Raw genomic sequence first — 17,507 nt, forward strand, 5'->3', positions numbered from 1 at the left:
CTCGATGTTCTCCAGTAAGGGCAGTTATTTTTTTCATTTCTTCTTCAGTTTACCGCTGTCATCATATAATATTCTGATGCTGATTAGACTTAGAGAACATAGAACATAGAATATAGAACAGTACAGCACAGTACAGGCTCTTCGGCCCACGATGAAATGCCGAACCTTTAACCGACTCTAAGATCAAACTAACTACCTACCCTTCATTCTACTATCATCCATGTACCTATCCAAGAGTCGCTTAAATGCCCCTAATGTATCTGCTTCTACTACCACCGCTGGCAGCGCATTTCATGCACCCACCACTCTCTGTGTAAAGAACCTACCTCTGACATCTCCCCGAAACCTTCCTCAATCACCTTAAAATTATGCCCCCTGGTGATAGCCCTTTCCACCCTGGGAAAAAGTCTCTGACTATCCACTCTATCTATGCCTCTCATCATCTTGTACCCCTCGATCAAGTCACCTCTCATCCTTCTTTGCTCCAATGAGAAAAGCCCTAGCTCCCTCAATCTTTCTTCGTAGGACTTGCCCTCCAGTCCAGGCAGTATTCTGGTAAATCTCCTCTGCATCCTCTCTAAAGCTTCCACATCCTTCCTATAATGAGGCGACCAGAACTGAACACAATATTCCAAGTGTGGTCGAACCAGGGCCTTTATAGAGCTGCAGCAGAACCTCGCGGCTCTTAAACTCAATCCCCCTCTTAATGAAAGCCAACACACCATATGCCTTCTTAACAACCCTTTCAACTTGGGTGGCAACTTTGAGCGATCTATGGACATGGACCCCAACATCCCTCTGTTCCTCCACACTACCAAGAATCCTGTCTTTAAGCCTGTATTCCGCATTCAAATTCGACCTTCCAAAATGAATTATTTCACACTTTTCCAGGTTGAACTCCATCTGCCACTTCTCAGCCCAGCTCTGCATCCTGTCAATGTCCCGTTGCAACCTACAACAGCCTTCCACACTATCCACAACTCCAGCAACCTTCGTGTCATCGGCAAACTTGCTAACCCAGCCTTCCACTTCCTCATCCAAATCACAAAGAGCAGAGGTCCCAGAACAGATCCTTGTGGAACACCACTGGTCACTGAGCTCCATGCTGAATACTTTCCATCTACTACCACCCTCTGACTTCTATGGGCCAGCCAATTTTGTATCCAGACAGCCAACTTTCCCTGAATCCCATGCCTCCTTACTTTCTGAATGAGCCTACCATGGGGAACCTTATGAAACGCCTTGCTAAAATCCATATACACCACATCCACTGCTCTTCCTTCATCAATGTGTTTTGTCACATCTTCAAAGAATTCAATAAGGCTTGTGAGGCATGACCTGCCCCTCACAAAGCCATGCTGACTGTCTCTAATCAAACCATGCTTTTCCAAATAATCATAAATCCTGTCTCTCAGAATCCTCTCCAATAATTTGCCCACTACCGACGTAAGACTGACTGGTCTATAATTCCCAGGGTTATCCCTATTCCCTTTCTTGAACAAGGGAACAACATTTGCCACCCTCCAATCATCCGGTACTACTGCAGTGGACAGTGAAGACGCAAAGATCATCGCCAAAGGCACAGCAATCTCTTCCCTCGCTTCCCGTAATATCCTTGGGTACATCCCGTCTGGCCCCGGGGACTTATCTGTCCTCAAATCATTCAAAATTTCCAGCACATCTTCCCTCTTAACCTCAACCTGTTTGAGCATATCAGCCTGTTCCACGCTGTCCTCACAAACGACCAGGTCCCTCTCACTCGTGAATACTGAAGCAAAATATTCATTTAGGACCTCCCCTACCTCCTCCGACTCCAGGCACAAGTTCCCTCCACTATCCCTGACCGGCCCTACCCTCACTCTGGCCATCCTCTTGTTCCTCATATAAGTGTAGAACGCCTTGGGATTTTCCTTAATCCTGCCCGCCAAGACTTTTTCATGTCCCCTTCTAGCTCTCCTAAGTCCATTCTTCAGTTCCTTCCTGGCTACCTTGTAACCCTCTAGAGCCCTGTCTGATCCTTGCTTCCTCAACCTTAAGTAAGCTTCCTTCTTCCTCTTGACTAGCTGTTCCACATCTCTTGTCATCCAAGGTTCCTTCACCCTACCATCCTTTCCCTGCCTCATTGGGACAAACCTATCCAGCAGTCGCAGCAAGTGCTCCCTAAACAACCTCCACATTTCTGTCGTGCATTTCCCTGAGAACATCTGTTCCCAATTTATGCTCCCCAGTTCCTGCCTAATAGCATTGTAATTCCCCCTCCCCCAATTAAATATTTTCCCATCCCGTCTGCTCCTGCCCCTCTCCATGACTGTAGTAAAGGTCAGGGAGTTGTGATCACTATCACCGAAATGCTCTCCCAACGAGAGATCTGCCACCTGGCCTGGTTCGTTGCCAAGCACCAAGTCCAACGTGGCCTCCCCTCTAGTCGGCCTATCTACATATTGAGTCAGGAAATCTTTCTGGACACACCTGACAAAAACTGCTCCATCCAAACTATTTGCACTAAGGAGGTTCCAATCAATATTAGGGAAGTTGAAGTCACCCATGACAACAACCCTGTTACTTCTGCACCTTTCCAAAATCTGCCTCCCAATCTGTTCCTCCATGTCTCTGTTGCTATTGGAGGTCTATAGAAAACTCCCAACAAAGTGACTGCTCCTTTCCTGTTTCTGACTTCCACCCATAATGACTCAGTAGACAAACCCTCCTCGACGACCTCCCTTTCTGCAGCTGTGATACTATCCCTGATTAACAATGCCACTCCCCCACCTCTTTTGCCTCCCTCCCTATTCGTTTTCAAACATCTAAACCCCGGAACATCCAACATCCATTCCTGCCCCTGTGATGTCCACGTCTCTGTAATGGCCACAACATCGTAGCTCCAAGTACTGATCCATGCTCTAAGTTCATCACCCTTATTCCTGACACTTCTTGCGTTAAAATAGACACACTTCAACCCATCATACTGGCTGCAACTTTGCCCTGTCAACTGTCTAACCTTCCTCACAGACTCTCTGCACTCGGTATCTGCCTGTTCAACAGCTACCCCATCCACTGATCCGTAGCTCCGGTTCCCATCCCCATGCCAAACTAGTTTAAACCCTCCCTTATAACAGAATATCTGAGAGATTGACGATTGCAGGAGCAGGAGTTTATTTACATGCTTCTGATAGCTAAGGATTCCAGTTTCACGCTACACAAGGTTCTATACTAGTTCTGTTAACATAATTCACAGACTATTTACGTATTCTGCCCAGTAACAACCCAATATTATACCACAAGTGCCTGGGCTGAAACCATCAAAGGCAAACGGCATCCTCATAGCTGTTCCTCCTTCTCACATTGCACTTGCCCCTCATCTCACACTCTTTTCTGATTTACAAGCTGTAAATGGTCTGTTAATGCACCTCTTACTTCCTCCTGCTCCCAGCACCACAACCTTACCCTCATGCCTTTCTCCTTTCAGATACCCATAAGTTCAACCTGGCCAGGCACTGGAGGAACAGCAAAAAGGCAGTGATGATGAAGACACACCTCACTCAATTTCACACTTGCAACAACCATACTGACATTGCACGTATCTTAGAGGATAGATCAGAGATGGGATCTGCAAGCAATGAGACACCAGGCATGAGTGGGCTGTAGCCATGGGAGGGATAAGGATAACAGAGGTGTCAGCTCGCCAGAGGGCAAGGTCACACAAGGGTTCCATTGCAGAGGATCCAGATGAGCTGTTTACTCAGGGCAGCCTGCAGAAGAACACTGATGGGTATGCATAATTAAATGCTTATTGCATTGTAAGCCTTCCAGAAAGCATGTGTTCAATATCAAGGAGCACCAACACCAACTTGGCACAGGGCTTTGCACAGAGCTATGAGTCAAATTTTTCCAGCTGGATGTGGTGGCCAACTCCATTTGCGCACTTGTGGACTCAACCATGATGCAGCATCTTATGGCCAATTTTGCTGCTTCCATTGCATCATAAACATCAGACACCCAATATCTGAGTGCTGCAGTGGAAGCTCAGACTGCTGTAATGCAAGGTCAGTTTGCTGCCATGGAAGCTTGAACTGCTGCCAATATGGCTGTGGATTACACTGCAAAGGGGCTTGCAGGATGTCACAGCAGTCCAGCGATCTGTCCTCCAACAGATTACTAGGAGCGCTGAGATGCAGCCCCAGGAGAATGGCTGTAGCTTCATGAATCACAAAACTGCTGTCCTCTATCAGGAAGACAGCATTTGTCCTGCCACCCCTGTCAGCCAGCCAGATCAGACTGCTGCCACCCATGCTGAGCTGGTGTAGTTCTCAAACTGAGCCTCTAGGCCTAGAGGTGCTGGATTGTCCTCCGAGGCCATTTGCAGTCTCCGCCACTGAAAGTCGGCAGCCTTCCACCAGCCATGCTACTGGGGTAACATTGCATAGAAGCACTAGGAAGCACAAGGAAGACAGCCACTCGGAATGCACAAGGGTGATAAGTTGACTTCTGTCTGCAAAATGGCATGATTTTTTAGAAGTAAATTTGTACATTTGTTTTTGAATTTTTACTTTGTGGTTGCTTTTATTTTTGCATTGTGGCCAGCCGGATGCTGTGTTGGTCACTGCCACAGTTAGGTAAGATGTGGCACTGTTGATGAATAGGGAATTAGGGTTGTGGTTACTGGTATTGCAGTCAGATAAGTTCCTCATGGACAGCCTGTCCAAAAGGAATGTCTAGGTTAGTCCTTCCATTATCTTCTTCCTCCTGTTCATGCTCCTCTTGCTCCTGATCCTCTGTTGCTCGCTGTATAGTTGATGACAAGGGCTGCCCCCTTTTAATGGCAAGGTTGTGCAGCATGAAGGCGACCACCACGAATCTTGACACCTGCTGTACAGAGTACTGCAGGGCTCCTCCAGATTTGTGTGGACAGCAGAAGTGTTGTTTCAGCATGCTGATGATCTGTCGTATCACATTTCATCTGCTATGTTGTTGTGAAGGGGTCTTGAGTTGAATCAGAATTCCCTTGCATACCTTTCAGCAGCTAGTGATGGAGCAGCATGGTAGGAGCCTGGCTGTTCTCAACCAGGATGCAGTGTGTCACCAGGGAGGCTTGAGAGGAACGGAAAAAGAAAACAAAAAGAATCATTCTTCAAAGCGCTGTTGTACACTAAACATGATTTTAGATTTTTTTGTTTTATCTTCCTAGATATTAGTGTTATAGGCGTAGTTGATATTGATAGGATGGGGCTAATTCTGCACTTCTGTGCTTCAAGTGGGAGCTAGGATCACAGTGAATGCAGATCGGAGAATCAGCCCTGTATCTATTTGTGCTACCTTTGAGCGACATTTCCCAACTGGGAACGTGGAATTATTCCTTGTATGTATAACCTTAAAGAGCATGATTAAGGTTCCTTCATACTGTTATTTCCAATACTATAAAGGACATCAGTATCATTTAATTTTAAAATGAATTGCGACATGGTACAGTTTTGGTTTAACTGCACCATTAGGATGGACTGCCCAACAGAGGCTTGCTTCCCACCCTACTTACAATGCCAATAACACCTGCAATTTACTCCCAAGTTCTGTGTTTTTTTTAAATTGACGGAGCTTTAGCTTTTAGAAAACTGCAAGGACATTTTTATTGCACAACTCTGTGGTCTGCTCTAGACGAGTATATGTAGAGATTTGGCAGCAGAGCAGAAATTAGCCCCTCAGCCTTTCTTTCCTACTGGTGTTCAACATATACCCTAATCATTATTTCTTCATTTACTTAGCTACCTCCCCATTCTTTGCAACATTATGGGTCTTCAACTAAATTACTCAAAGTAAAAAACATCTATACCCTGTTGCCTTTAGTAAACAGTTGTGATTGCAATGAAATAATGTTAAATAGGGTGGCTGGATCACTCAAGGTGCTTGTATCATTTTACTTATTGAACCAAATCCACATATTTGTCACCTGTTTAACTCCATTTCCCAACTACTTTGTTGTCATATCCATTTGCACAGATGCATCATTTGCTGGACCTAGTGAAAAAAGAACAAGACATTTATAACATTGTATTCCATGAGCTTATCCGTCAAATCAGCGTGGATTGTGCAGAACGAGGAGAACTTCTTGCCAAAATCAGGTCTGTCATCACTATAGGGGATTGATGATTAGAAGATTACATATTCCACTCATTATCACTTCCTCCTAGGTTTTACAGCCTAGATATTACTTAACATGTGGTAAATAATGTGTGTCAGTCGTACATTGCTTATGCTATTTGTGGGTTGTAGGACACAAGCAAAAACATGCACTTGAGCTCAGTTTTGGGGCCTCTCCTGGAGGCATTTTCCAACCCACCCTGCCATGACCTCCATGTCTGGTGGGGGGGCGGGGGGGTCTGTAAAATTTGCCCCGAAGGGTTTCTATAGATATTTTAAAAAGAAAAGTCAACAAAGTGAGCATTGGTCCTATAGAAAGTGAGTCTGGAGAATTAATAAGGGAAAATAAGGGGATGACAGATGGATTGAACAGGTGACATTGGTTTTCACCATAGAGGATATAAGTAACATCCCAGAATTAACTGTAAATCAAGAAATGGAAGGGAGGGAGGAACTCAAGAAAATTACACTCAGGGAAGTAGTACCAAGCAAATTGTTGGAGCTGTGGGCTGACAAGTCCCCGGTCCTGATGGACTTCATCCTTGGGTCTTGAAAAGCAGTGGCTAGTGAGATAGTTGATTTTCATAGTTGATTTACATAGTTTAATTTTCCAAAATTCCCTAGATTCGTGGAAGGTTCCATTCGATTGGAAAATAGTCAGTGTAACTTCTTTATTCAAAAAGGGAGAAAGACAAAAAGCAGAAAACTACAGGCCAGTTAGCTTAACATCTGTCATAGGGAAAATGTTGGAAGCTATTATTAAAAACATTATAGCAGGGCACTTAGAAAAATTCAAGGTAATCAGGCAGAGTCAGCATGATTTTGTGAAAGGGAAATCATATTTAACCAATTTATTGGAGTTCTTTGAAGAAGTAACATGTGCTGTGGATAAAGGGGAACCGGTGGATGTACTGTACTTAGATTTCCAGAAGGCATTTGATAAGGTGCCACATCAGAGGTTATTGCAGAAAAAAGAAGCTCATGGGGTAGCGGGTAACATATTGGCATGGATAGAAGCTTGGCTAGCTAACAGGAAACAGAGAGTAGGCATAAATGGGCCATTTTCTGGTTGGCAAGATGTAATGAGTGATGTGCCACAGGGATCAATGCTGGGGCCTCAACTTTTAACAATTTATATAACTGACTTAGATGAAGGGACTGAAGGTATGGTTGCTAAATTTGCTGATGACACAGATAGGTAGGAAAATAAATTGTGAAGAAGACATAAGGAGGCTACAAAGAGATATAGATAGGTTAAGTGAGTGGGCAAAGAACTGGCAAATGGCGTATAATGTGGGAAAATGTGAAATTGTCCATTTTGGCAGGAAGAATAAAAAAGAAGCATATTATCTAAATGGTGAGACATTGCAGAGCTCTGAGATGCAGAGAGCTCTGGGTATCCTAGTGCATGAATCGCAAAGGGTTAGTCTGCAGGTATAGCAAGTAATTAGGAAAGCTAATAGAATGTTATCATTTATTGCGAGGGGAATTGAATACAAAATTAGGGAGGTTATGCTTCAGTTATACAGGGCATTGGCGAGACCACATCTGGAGTACTATGTACAGTATTGGTCTCCTTATTTAAGGAAGGATGTAAATGCGTTGGAAGCAGTTCAGAGAAGGTTTACTAGACTAATACCTGGAATGGGCGGGTTGTTTTATGAGGAAAGGTTGGATAGGCTAGGCTTGTATCCACTGGAGTTTAGAAGAGTAAGAGGTGACTTGATTGAAACATATAGGATTCTAAGGGGCCTTGACAGGGTGGGTGTGGAAAGGATGTTTCCTCTTATGGGAGAAGCTAGAACAAGGGGTCACTGTTTAAAAATAAGACAGAGATGAGGAGAATTTTTTTTCTCTCGGAGGGTTGTGAATCTTTGGAACTCTCTTCCTCAAAAGGTGGTGGAAGCAGTGTCTTTGAATATTTTTAAGGCAGAGGTAGATTCTTGATAAGCAAAGGGGTGAAAGATTATTGAGAGTAGGCGGGAATGTGGAGTTGAGGTTACCATCAGATCAGCCATGATTTTGTTGAATGGCGGAGCAGGTTCGAGGGGTCGAGTGGCCTACTCCTGCTCCTAATTTGTATGCTCGTATGTTTGTATGTTCCACACATATCATGACATACGATACATTTATGCAATGGCACGGAAACCAAGACGATTGTTGGGGGGGTGGAAGGGGTGGGGGTGCGCGGGGTTCGTTCTGCTGCAGCCTTCGTCTGCCAGAACAGCCATTGAGATATTTCAGAGGGCACATCTTCCTCCGCCTGTTCTACCGTTGAGGACCTGTTTGCCAGAGCCCTGTCTGCTGAGTATTTCTAAGGTTCCTAACAGGCCTTCACAGTAACCAAAGAGGCCCAGGACATAGAGTCCCACTGAACTTCACCCTGTTTTAATCAACCTTTTATTACTCACTGCCCAGGTTCTATGGCGAGGATCAGGGGGTGGACTTTGATACCGCAACAAAAAAGAAAATTGGTCAATTGTATCAAATGTTGTAAGATTATTATGTATCGATGCCTACTGTCACGCCAACTTTCTTTGTTGAATAATAATTTTCTTTAATCCAGTGACTGGTGAACTGAATTTATATTTTGAAGAAATTTTTAAAAGAACAGATGAAAAAATAACTTTGCTGGCAGCTTAGGATGGCCACCTGATTTTCAATACTGTATCCACTGCAAGGTATGTGAGGAGGGAGACGAAGTGTCTGCTCATTCCCCAGCAAGACCCAAGACCCAGGAAGTTTAAGGGAACTACCTGTTCTTTTTAGCATGAGAGAAATACTGCTCACTGCTATGTTTGAATCACCGAGTGATTGTCATGTGACAAGACCCTCCCCATCTGTGGTTTTCAGCTTGTGTCTTTCTATAGCAGAGAGGAGAAGCTTCTGGACTCTGTCACGTGCAGACCCAAGTGGGGGTCCCTCTCTCTCTCTCTCCATTTCAGCTTAAAAGCTTTGAACTCTGCTTGTTAACCTTTGCATACTCCAGCTACAATCAGAAGCCCTGTTGGAGGAAATCATCTGCATTGCTGTCTCCAAGAGACTCACCAAACCAGTCATCTACCTCTTCAAACTAAAAGCCTTAGGACCACCAAATTCAGCTAGAAGCCAGCTGAATCACAAAACCCCACAAACTGTATACCCCTCTTTTGCTATGGACTCTAACTCAACCAATCTACCTTTCCCCACTCTGTAATCTATTTGTGTGTGTATGCCTCCAGTGTGTGTGTGAATGAAAGTTGGCGTGTAGTTTATTATTTTCATTAGTTTGGTTTAGGTAGAATAAAGTTAACCTCTTTCTTTGTTCAACTCAAGAAAACCTGTCCGATTGGTTCTTGTGATCATAGCAAATAAATAATCAAACGCCTACTGAATTGGCCAGTACATCCACTTTTAGAAAGAATTAAACTTGTTGTGGTCAAACAAGGAGAGGGAAAAGAGGGAAGCCCTTTGACCCCTCCTCACTTGACCATAACACTATACAAATGCATGTTCAACCGAGGGTATGGTAGAATAGTGATTACGTCATTGGACTGGTAATCCAGAGACCTGAGCTAATGTTCTAGGGGTATGAATTCAAATCCCACCGTGGCAGCTGAGATATTTAAATTCAGCGAATAAATGTATTTGGAATAAAGAGTATGAAACTACTGGATTGTTATAAAAAAAAACATCCGGTTCACCAATGTCCTTTAGGGAAGGAAACCTTCTATCCTTACCTGGCCTACATGTGATTCTAGATCAACAGCAATGTGGTTGATACTTAACTGCCCTTGGAAATGGCCTAGTAAGCAGGTAGGAATGTGCAATAAATGCTGGCCTTGCCAGTGATGCTCAAATCTCATGAATGAATTTTTAAGAATCCAGCAAGATCTGAAAGTGTCATTGCTGTCAGTGGTGTATAAATACTAAAGCAGAGAGGGTAGTAGTAATTGTTTAGAACCATAGGGTAAAATCATTGATCCAGTGCTCCCAGTAGGGAGCAGTGCTTGAAGGGAGTGGAGAATTAGTACTACAATATTGTTACCACATCTCGGACCTGCACTCACTTCAAACATGGTACAGGATTGGTGAATTTACCATCAAAAATTGCTAGTTTAAGTGTACTTGGATAGGCAATTGGCCCTTTCATGAAAAGGATTCACACTCTTCACTCTCCACAGAAGTTGAATAGTCAATGCTGACACTGACAGTGTTTGAACTTGCCTTGTACCAGTGGCAGAAGTGTTGTCGCAATTATTTTTATTACCATTGATATTTTCTTTGGGTTTAGCACTACAGACCACTTTTGTTAGTAACCCCAAACTCCCTACAACCCTGAGAGCACCTTTATTTGCCAATATTATGGTAAAGGTAATAAGCCCAGAAGTCAAACAGAGAACCCTTCCAGCTTATTGGTTATATCAGCTGCCTTGTAGATTTCTTGGGCTAAATATTCATTGTCCCATTTTTTGGGTGCATCTTCACAGGGCTTCTCCTATCCACCACAATGCCAACCTCTCATGCTGCTCAATGCACCATACCTCCATCACTCATCCATCAGCACACCCTGGGACTCAGGAACCATGCTCAATATCCAGATACTCTGCTTCATCTTCACACATCTACCAATGTTGCCAGCCTCATACTCATTTTGCTGCCTCCACATACCTCCAGCTATTCAGCAATGGCAGGAACATCGCCCAAACACAGCGCTACAAAATCACTGGCATTCAGTCCTGGCCATTCAGCAGGATAAGGTGCCACACAATAGAAGGGAGCAGAGCAGAATCAGCAGGGGACAAGGACATCTGCATCTCCTTAGCCCTATGGAGGAGATGGCTCTAAGCATCATGGGGCCCACTGCAACAGAGCCCTTGGCATCTGGCATTGTTGAGAACATTAAGGATGACAATATGTTCCTGCCCCTTCTCAACTCCCAGCACACCCTCAACCTGCTATCTGGCACGATGAACAAGCTTCTGATAGTGTGACCATGGACCTCTTGCTTCCCACAGACCCCTGCCCCCTCTTTCCTCATACCAACCTTCCCCTTTCTGATTTCCTGGTTTCAGACACCCAATAACTGCTGTCTGCATAGCCACAGGAGTCCAAGGAGGAAGAGAGACAGCAACAGCACAGCACTAATGAAGAGGCCCCATCACTTGATTTGACACCCGCAGCCACCAGCTCAGATACTGGCATTGCACATACGTTGGAGGCAAGTATAGAGTTGGGATCAGCACATAATGACTTATCTGGGCACGAGTGGATTGCAGCCAGGCCAGGGGTAAAGGATGGTTTATTTGCCAGCTCATTGGAGGGCAGTTCTGCAGAGGACTTAGATGAGGACTTTGATTGGGCAGCATACAGGAGAATGTTCATGGGCATGCAAAATGAGATGCTGGGTGCATTGGCTGGCCTGCCAGACAGCATGCTGCCACTGTCAATGAGCATGGAGGAGTCTAGCTCCAAGTTGGCAGAGGGCATGGAGTAGAGCTTGTCCTCTCTGCAGCCTCTGTTCCATCTCTCTGTTGTGCTGCAGACACAGAGGCATTGCCACTGCTGCCCTTATACCTGTTGCAGCTTTTGTGTGGACAGGTCACCTAATCATCTGTACTTCCTGTGAAGATGCAGCAACACATGCTGCCAAATCCAGGAATGCACCACAACAGGGTAGCAATATGGGATTAGTGTAGGATTAGTATAAATGGGTGGTTGATGTTCGGCACAGACTCGGTGGGCCGAAGGGCCTGTTTCAGTGCTGTATCTCTAATCTAATCTAATCTAATCTAATCTCCAAAAACACTCCAGAGTATTTCCAGACGTTTTGCAACAGCAGAGGTTCTTAAAAATGACCTTATCTGCAATATGGATACCTGGCCCTTTAAATAACACTAGTGCAATGCACATCTTACAACTCAGGGCATGTTGTTTTCAAAGTAACACACTAATTCATGGCCTGGACCTGTGTGGTCCAAATCAGGTATCCCTGCGTTGCATCAGCCGGTTGGGCTGTGTGATGTCAGGCTAGCACACATTCACAGACTTCAGGTGCACGCTGGGGGTACTGAAGTGGGTGCCCTTCTCAAGAGGGCGCACCTCGTGGAAAGTGACTAACACTGCAGCATATCCCAGCAAAATGGTGCTCGGCCAGAAATGATATTTGTGTCCCTTAATTTTGAAAGCTGTGCAAAGAAACACTCTGCCAGATGTCAAGGGCCATAATCTCTGAATTGCTTCCTGTGTCAGTCCTGGAGAGTTTAAGACGAAGGAGTATAAAGGTCAACTTGTGGCTGCTGGCTGGTGCAAGAGGGAAGGGTTAAAGAACGAAAAAGCTTGCATTTGTATAACACGTTTCAAATCACCGGGAGGTCCCAAAGTGCTTTGCAGACAATTAATTACTTTCACAATGTAGTAACTGTTATGTAGACAAATATGATAGCCAATTTGTGCACAGTCCAGTCCCAAAAATAGCAGTGAAATCATGATCAGTGAATGTTTTTAGTGGTGTTGATTGAAGGATAAATGTTGACCAGGATACTGGAAGAATTCCTCTGCTCTTCTTTGAATATCACCATGGAATATTTACATCCATCTGAGAGGGGTGACAGTTTAATTTTTGTTCTGAAAGACGATTCCTCTGACATTATAGTGCACCTTCAGTGATGTATTGAAGTGTCATAGAGTTATACAGCACAGAAACAGGCCCTTCAGCCCATCGTGTCTGTGCCGGCCATCAAGCACCTATCTATTCTAATCCCATTTTCCAACACTTGGCCCATAGCCTTGTATGCTATGGTGTTTCAAGTGCTCATCTAAATACTTCTTAAATGTTGTGAGGATTCCTGCCTCTACCGCCCTTTCAGGTAGTGTGTTCTAATTCGACAAAAAAAGAACTATTACTTGATTTAGTTTGAGGAAATTAAGTGGGGCCAATAACTGATGAAGAGCAATTGGAAAGTCTTGCATTTATATAGCATGTTTAAAGTAATAGAACCTGCCAAGACATGTCACAGGAATCTTATCAAACAAAATTTGAAACTGATCCATATAAGAAGATATTAGGGCAGATGACCTAAAGGTTGGTCAAAGATGTAGGTTTTAAGCAGTGTCTTAAATGGGCAAAGTGGGTGGAGAGGTTTAGGGAGGAAATTCCAGAGCTTAGGGCCTCAGGAGCTGAGGGTCTGGCCACGAATGATGGAGCGATTAAAATTGGGAAATTGGGGATGCACAAGAGGCCAGAATTGAAAACCGTGACAACAACAACTTTCAGTTACACAGCACCTTTAAGATAGAAAAACATCCCAAGGAGCTTCACAGGCACATTTTCAGATAAAAATTCACATCGTGCCAAATGATCCCAAAGGACAAAATTTCTTGCAAGTGTACAAACTCTGCCACTACCTCACTCTGGTCTTTTGCTCTTAACACTTAGTATTTATTAATGGATCACGGTGCCATGTGGACACGCATTCATTACCTAGGGGGAAGGAACTGTAAATTGGAGAGCAATTGCTTGAGGATACAGTAGCGCACAAAATAATGGCTGATTGTAGAATGGAATTGGTAGAAACCCAGGAACAAAATACTCAACCACACACTTGGCTGGAAATGTCATGCGATGAGACTGACATTGTCCAGATGTAAGGGGAAAATAAATATGTAAGGAAGAAAGAAAAATGAATCAAAACTAGGGAGAGAACAAATTACAAAAACAAATATAAAGATTTTGGTTAATGTTTTAGTTTGAAGAATGTTGTAATATTTTGATTGTTTTTCTCCTAGAGAAAAATATGTAAATTTACTGGACTATATTCCTCGCCAGCTGAGTAGTATGCACAACGAAATCATGATGCAACGGTTGTTGGACAAGCAACTTATTATGGAGCTGTTTGTTTTCCAAAATGCTGTTGAAAAACTTAACAGGTAATTATTTTTAATCATGGAACCAATCCAGAAATTCTGTTTCTTACAGGATGTCAAGAATAGTCCATTTGCAAATGAAATAATAATTTCCAATTTGAACAGAAACTTAAGATAGTACTGAAGAAGTAAATAGATGCACTTCACTTGATGGCTCAACAAGTTAATCCATTGAGTAGTGCGTCATACAGAGTGGCAAAACCCCAGATTTGATCCTCACTTGGTGATGATTTTGCTGCTGTCAACCAGCATAACAGTGGCTGCTCTTGGGTTAGGGAAGGGGAAAATCAACCTGGGTTTGCACTCCTATCCCCTATCCAATAGCCTCTGCTAGAAGCAGCACGTCTGTGGATGTTTGGTGGGGACAAGGTTAGACTTGTCTGTGATGCCCCCCAACGATTGAACAATCTTTCCACTTCTTAAAGTTACACATGCGAATACTGGCCACATGGGTGACCTACTGGAGAGCAACTGGTCCCAATGAAACCACACCCAACAAGGAGTAAGTGCCTTCAAGGAGTGAAGGAAGGGGAGAAAGTTCCTGGAGGAAAAAAAAATAGACAGGTGGTAGAGCAAAAACATAGTTATCATATTGGCCTAGATTTTGAGGTAGTAATAACAGTGAAACCCAGCATTCATCATCATTATTCCTCTGAAACTCAATGCAACTTCTGGAGTTTGCACATGTGCAGTAAAACTCAGAAATCCAGAAGTTGCTGTCAGTGATTCTACACTTCTCCAGAGGGTACGCTGTTGGGGTCTCCCCAGACTGCAATCAATTGGAAATCTATGAACTGAGAAGAAGTTCCACTATAAGGTTCTAGTTTTTCTGTAAAAATCCTTGAAAAAGTTACACCTTGTTGAACGTGGTGTAACTGGGTTTTTAATGGTGTGCTAAGTTCATAATCGCTCTGGAAGTGGTTCAAGAGTTCACCTACCTAGGCTCAACTATCACCAGTAACCTGTCTCTAGATGCAGAAATCAACAAGCGCATGGGTAAGGCTTCCACTGCTATGTTCAGACTGGCCAAGAGAGTGTGGGAAAATGGCGCACTGACACGGAACACAAAAGTCCGAGTGTATCAGGCCTGTGTCCTCAGTACCTTGCTCTACGGCAGCGAGGCCTGGACAACGTATGCCAGCCAAGAGCGACGTCTCAATTCATTCCATCTTCGCTGCCTTCGGAGAATACTTGGCATCAGGTGGCAGGACTATATCTCCAACACAGAAGTCCTTGAAGCGGCCAACATCCCCAGCTTATACACACTACTGAGTCAGCGGCGCTTGAGATGGCTTGGCCATGTGAGCCGCATGGAAGATGGCAGGATCCCCAAAGACACATTGTACAGCGAGCTCGCCACTGGTATCAGAGCTACCGGCCGTCCATGTCTCCGTTATAAAGACGTCTGCAAACGCGACATGAAATCGTGTGACATTGATCACAAGTCGTGGGAGTCAGTTGCCAGCATTCGCCAGAGCTGGCGGGCAGCCATAAAGACAGGGCTAAATTGTGGCGAGTCGAAGAGACTTAGTAGTTGGCAGGAAAAAAGACAGAGGCGCAAGGGGAGAGCCAACTGTGCAACAGCCCCAACAAACAAATTTCTCTGCAGCACCTGTGGAAGAGCCTGTCACTCCAGAATTGGCCTTTATAGCCACTCCAGGCGCTGCTTCACAAACCACTGACCACCTCCAGGCGCGTATCCATTGTCTCTCGAGATAAGGAGGCCCAAAAAGAAAAAGAAAGTTCATAATTACTGCTGAACAGCCCTACTGGCCCTCAAGGAGTTATTTTATATTTGTTGAATGTCAAATTTCTCCATTATGATAAGAAATGCCACATATTTTTAAAATAACTTAAAAAAAAGTTTATCATATTTTAGCTTCTACCTTAATCCCATGTCTATGTCCCAATCATTTATGCTGTCCTCTGTAAGATTTAATTAAATGTGAAGGATAATCAGTGCATTTTACTTTCTGGGTTTACTGTCTGTGAGCATACTTCAGTGTGATTGGTTGCTTACCCTGCTTGATGATATCATTGTTGCTGGATGCCTGGGGATTCTCTTGACTTGGTGCCAGATTCAAATGTTGTGAAAGGGGTAATCCATGACTTACATATCGCTAGATCTCTGTGGGCAGCTTTCTTCGAGGTCAGCGGTGAGCACGGTTGCTTTGCTGCTGACTGTGTAATCAGGACCATTGTAGAAAAAGCATATTATTTAGAAGATACACTGGCTGCTAATCAATTACTGGTTATCATCTAATAACCTTGCAGATGAGATTATAATTTTGAATCCTTTACTATGGATGACCCAATGGTCCTCAGTATACTGAGTTTGATAGTACAAGGAGGAAGGCTAAGGAAGGAAATACTAAGGTCCAGATGGAATCAAGAGGGGGTTTTGGAACCTTAGAGGTGGTTGAGTTCTGACCATATTGGGAACAGGGTCTAGTACCATTTTGTAGAAGAATGGTGCCCAGGAAAATGGAAGTTAAACTGTCTTTCGTCCCTTCAAAAAATCACTCTCCATGCGTACCAATATGTCAGTAACTGCCGCCATTACTTTTTCTGTATTCAGACAGTTCCTACCTTGAAGCATTTAAGCGTAATTTTTATGCCTGTTAAAATAAACGATGGAAAATATGAGCTAGTGGTATAGTATTACCTGATATGCGTTCCTGCTATGGTTTACATTGGTATCCAGTTACTTGCATGCTGAACTTTGCCCAGATAAACACTTTTCACATGCTGACATGGATATTGACAGTATGGGAAGGCGGACATCAAATAGATAGATTTTAGTTTTCAGCACCAGGAGGGAAACTGCCGATATTGGATCAGCCGCTCATTATATAATACGCGCAATTTTCATTTCCAATCAATGGAAAGTAGAATCCGACAAGATGTATAACAGGCAGCCAATCTAGTGATCCAGCTAGTGATCTTTACCTGCTCTGCGCCTGTACATGTGTTTTCAGCAGAAATCAATGGATAAAGATCAGTTGGTAAAATTCAGGCTGATTTTCCCCAGGCCATGGATACTAGAGTCTATTGTAGTTTCCCTGCCATTTCAACTGACATCGGTTAACTCAGCACAGATCAAGGATAAATCCTAGGAAATATAGCTTGTTTATCACAGATCGTATAGACAATGCCATCTCTGTATCTTGTTTCCAGTGAACTTGGTGAACTTCGAGAACGTGACCGCAAGGCGACAAAGATCATAGATAAAACACAGGAAGAGCTAAGTAATGCATTGATTGATGCCCAGAAAAATGCCAAGTGAGTCTGCAATGTTCTGACATTGATACACATATAAATTGTAGATTAAAAAGAAAAACTATGAATGCTGTAAATTTGAAGATGGGGTTCCAGCAAGGAAGATTTTAGAGCAATCAACTCCATGAAAATCAAAGTATGTCTCTCAAGGTTTCAGGGGCAGTGGGGTGGAGGCATGCATTGTTGTAGAG

General features: G+C 43.7%; 1 protein-coding gene across 9 annotated transcripts in view; it reads left to right on the forward strand.

The window, feature by feature from the left end:
* The window catches only part of axdnd1 (axonemal dynein light chain domain containing 1), a 344,655-nt gene that overhangs the window by 114,650 nt on the left and 212,498 nt on the right, over positions 1–17,507 (forward strand). For 7 of the 9 annotated variants that reach the window (XM_068037450.1, XM_068037454.1, XM_068037449.1 and 4 more), the window contains exons 10-12: positions 5,992–6,113; positions 13,900–14,040; positions 17,215–17,319. In XM_068037450.1, the coding sequence (XP_067893551.1) occupies positions 5,992–6,113; positions 13,900–14,040; positions 17,215–17,319 (368 nt within the window). The remainder of the gene's footprint in view (positions 1–5,991; positions 6,114–13,899; positions 14,041–17,214; positions 17,320–17,507) is intronic. The other 2 variants (XM_068037456.1, XM_068037457.1) reach the window with 2 other exon arrangements.

Source organism: Heterodontus francisci, chromosome 8 (assembly GCF_036365525.1).
Source record: "Heterodontus francisci isolate sHetFra1 chromosome 8, sHetFra1.hap1, whole genome shotgun sequence".
Classification (NCBI taxonomy): Eukaryota; Metazoa; Chordata; class Chondrichthyes; order Heterodontiformes; family Heterodontidae; genus Heterodontus; species Heterodontus francisci.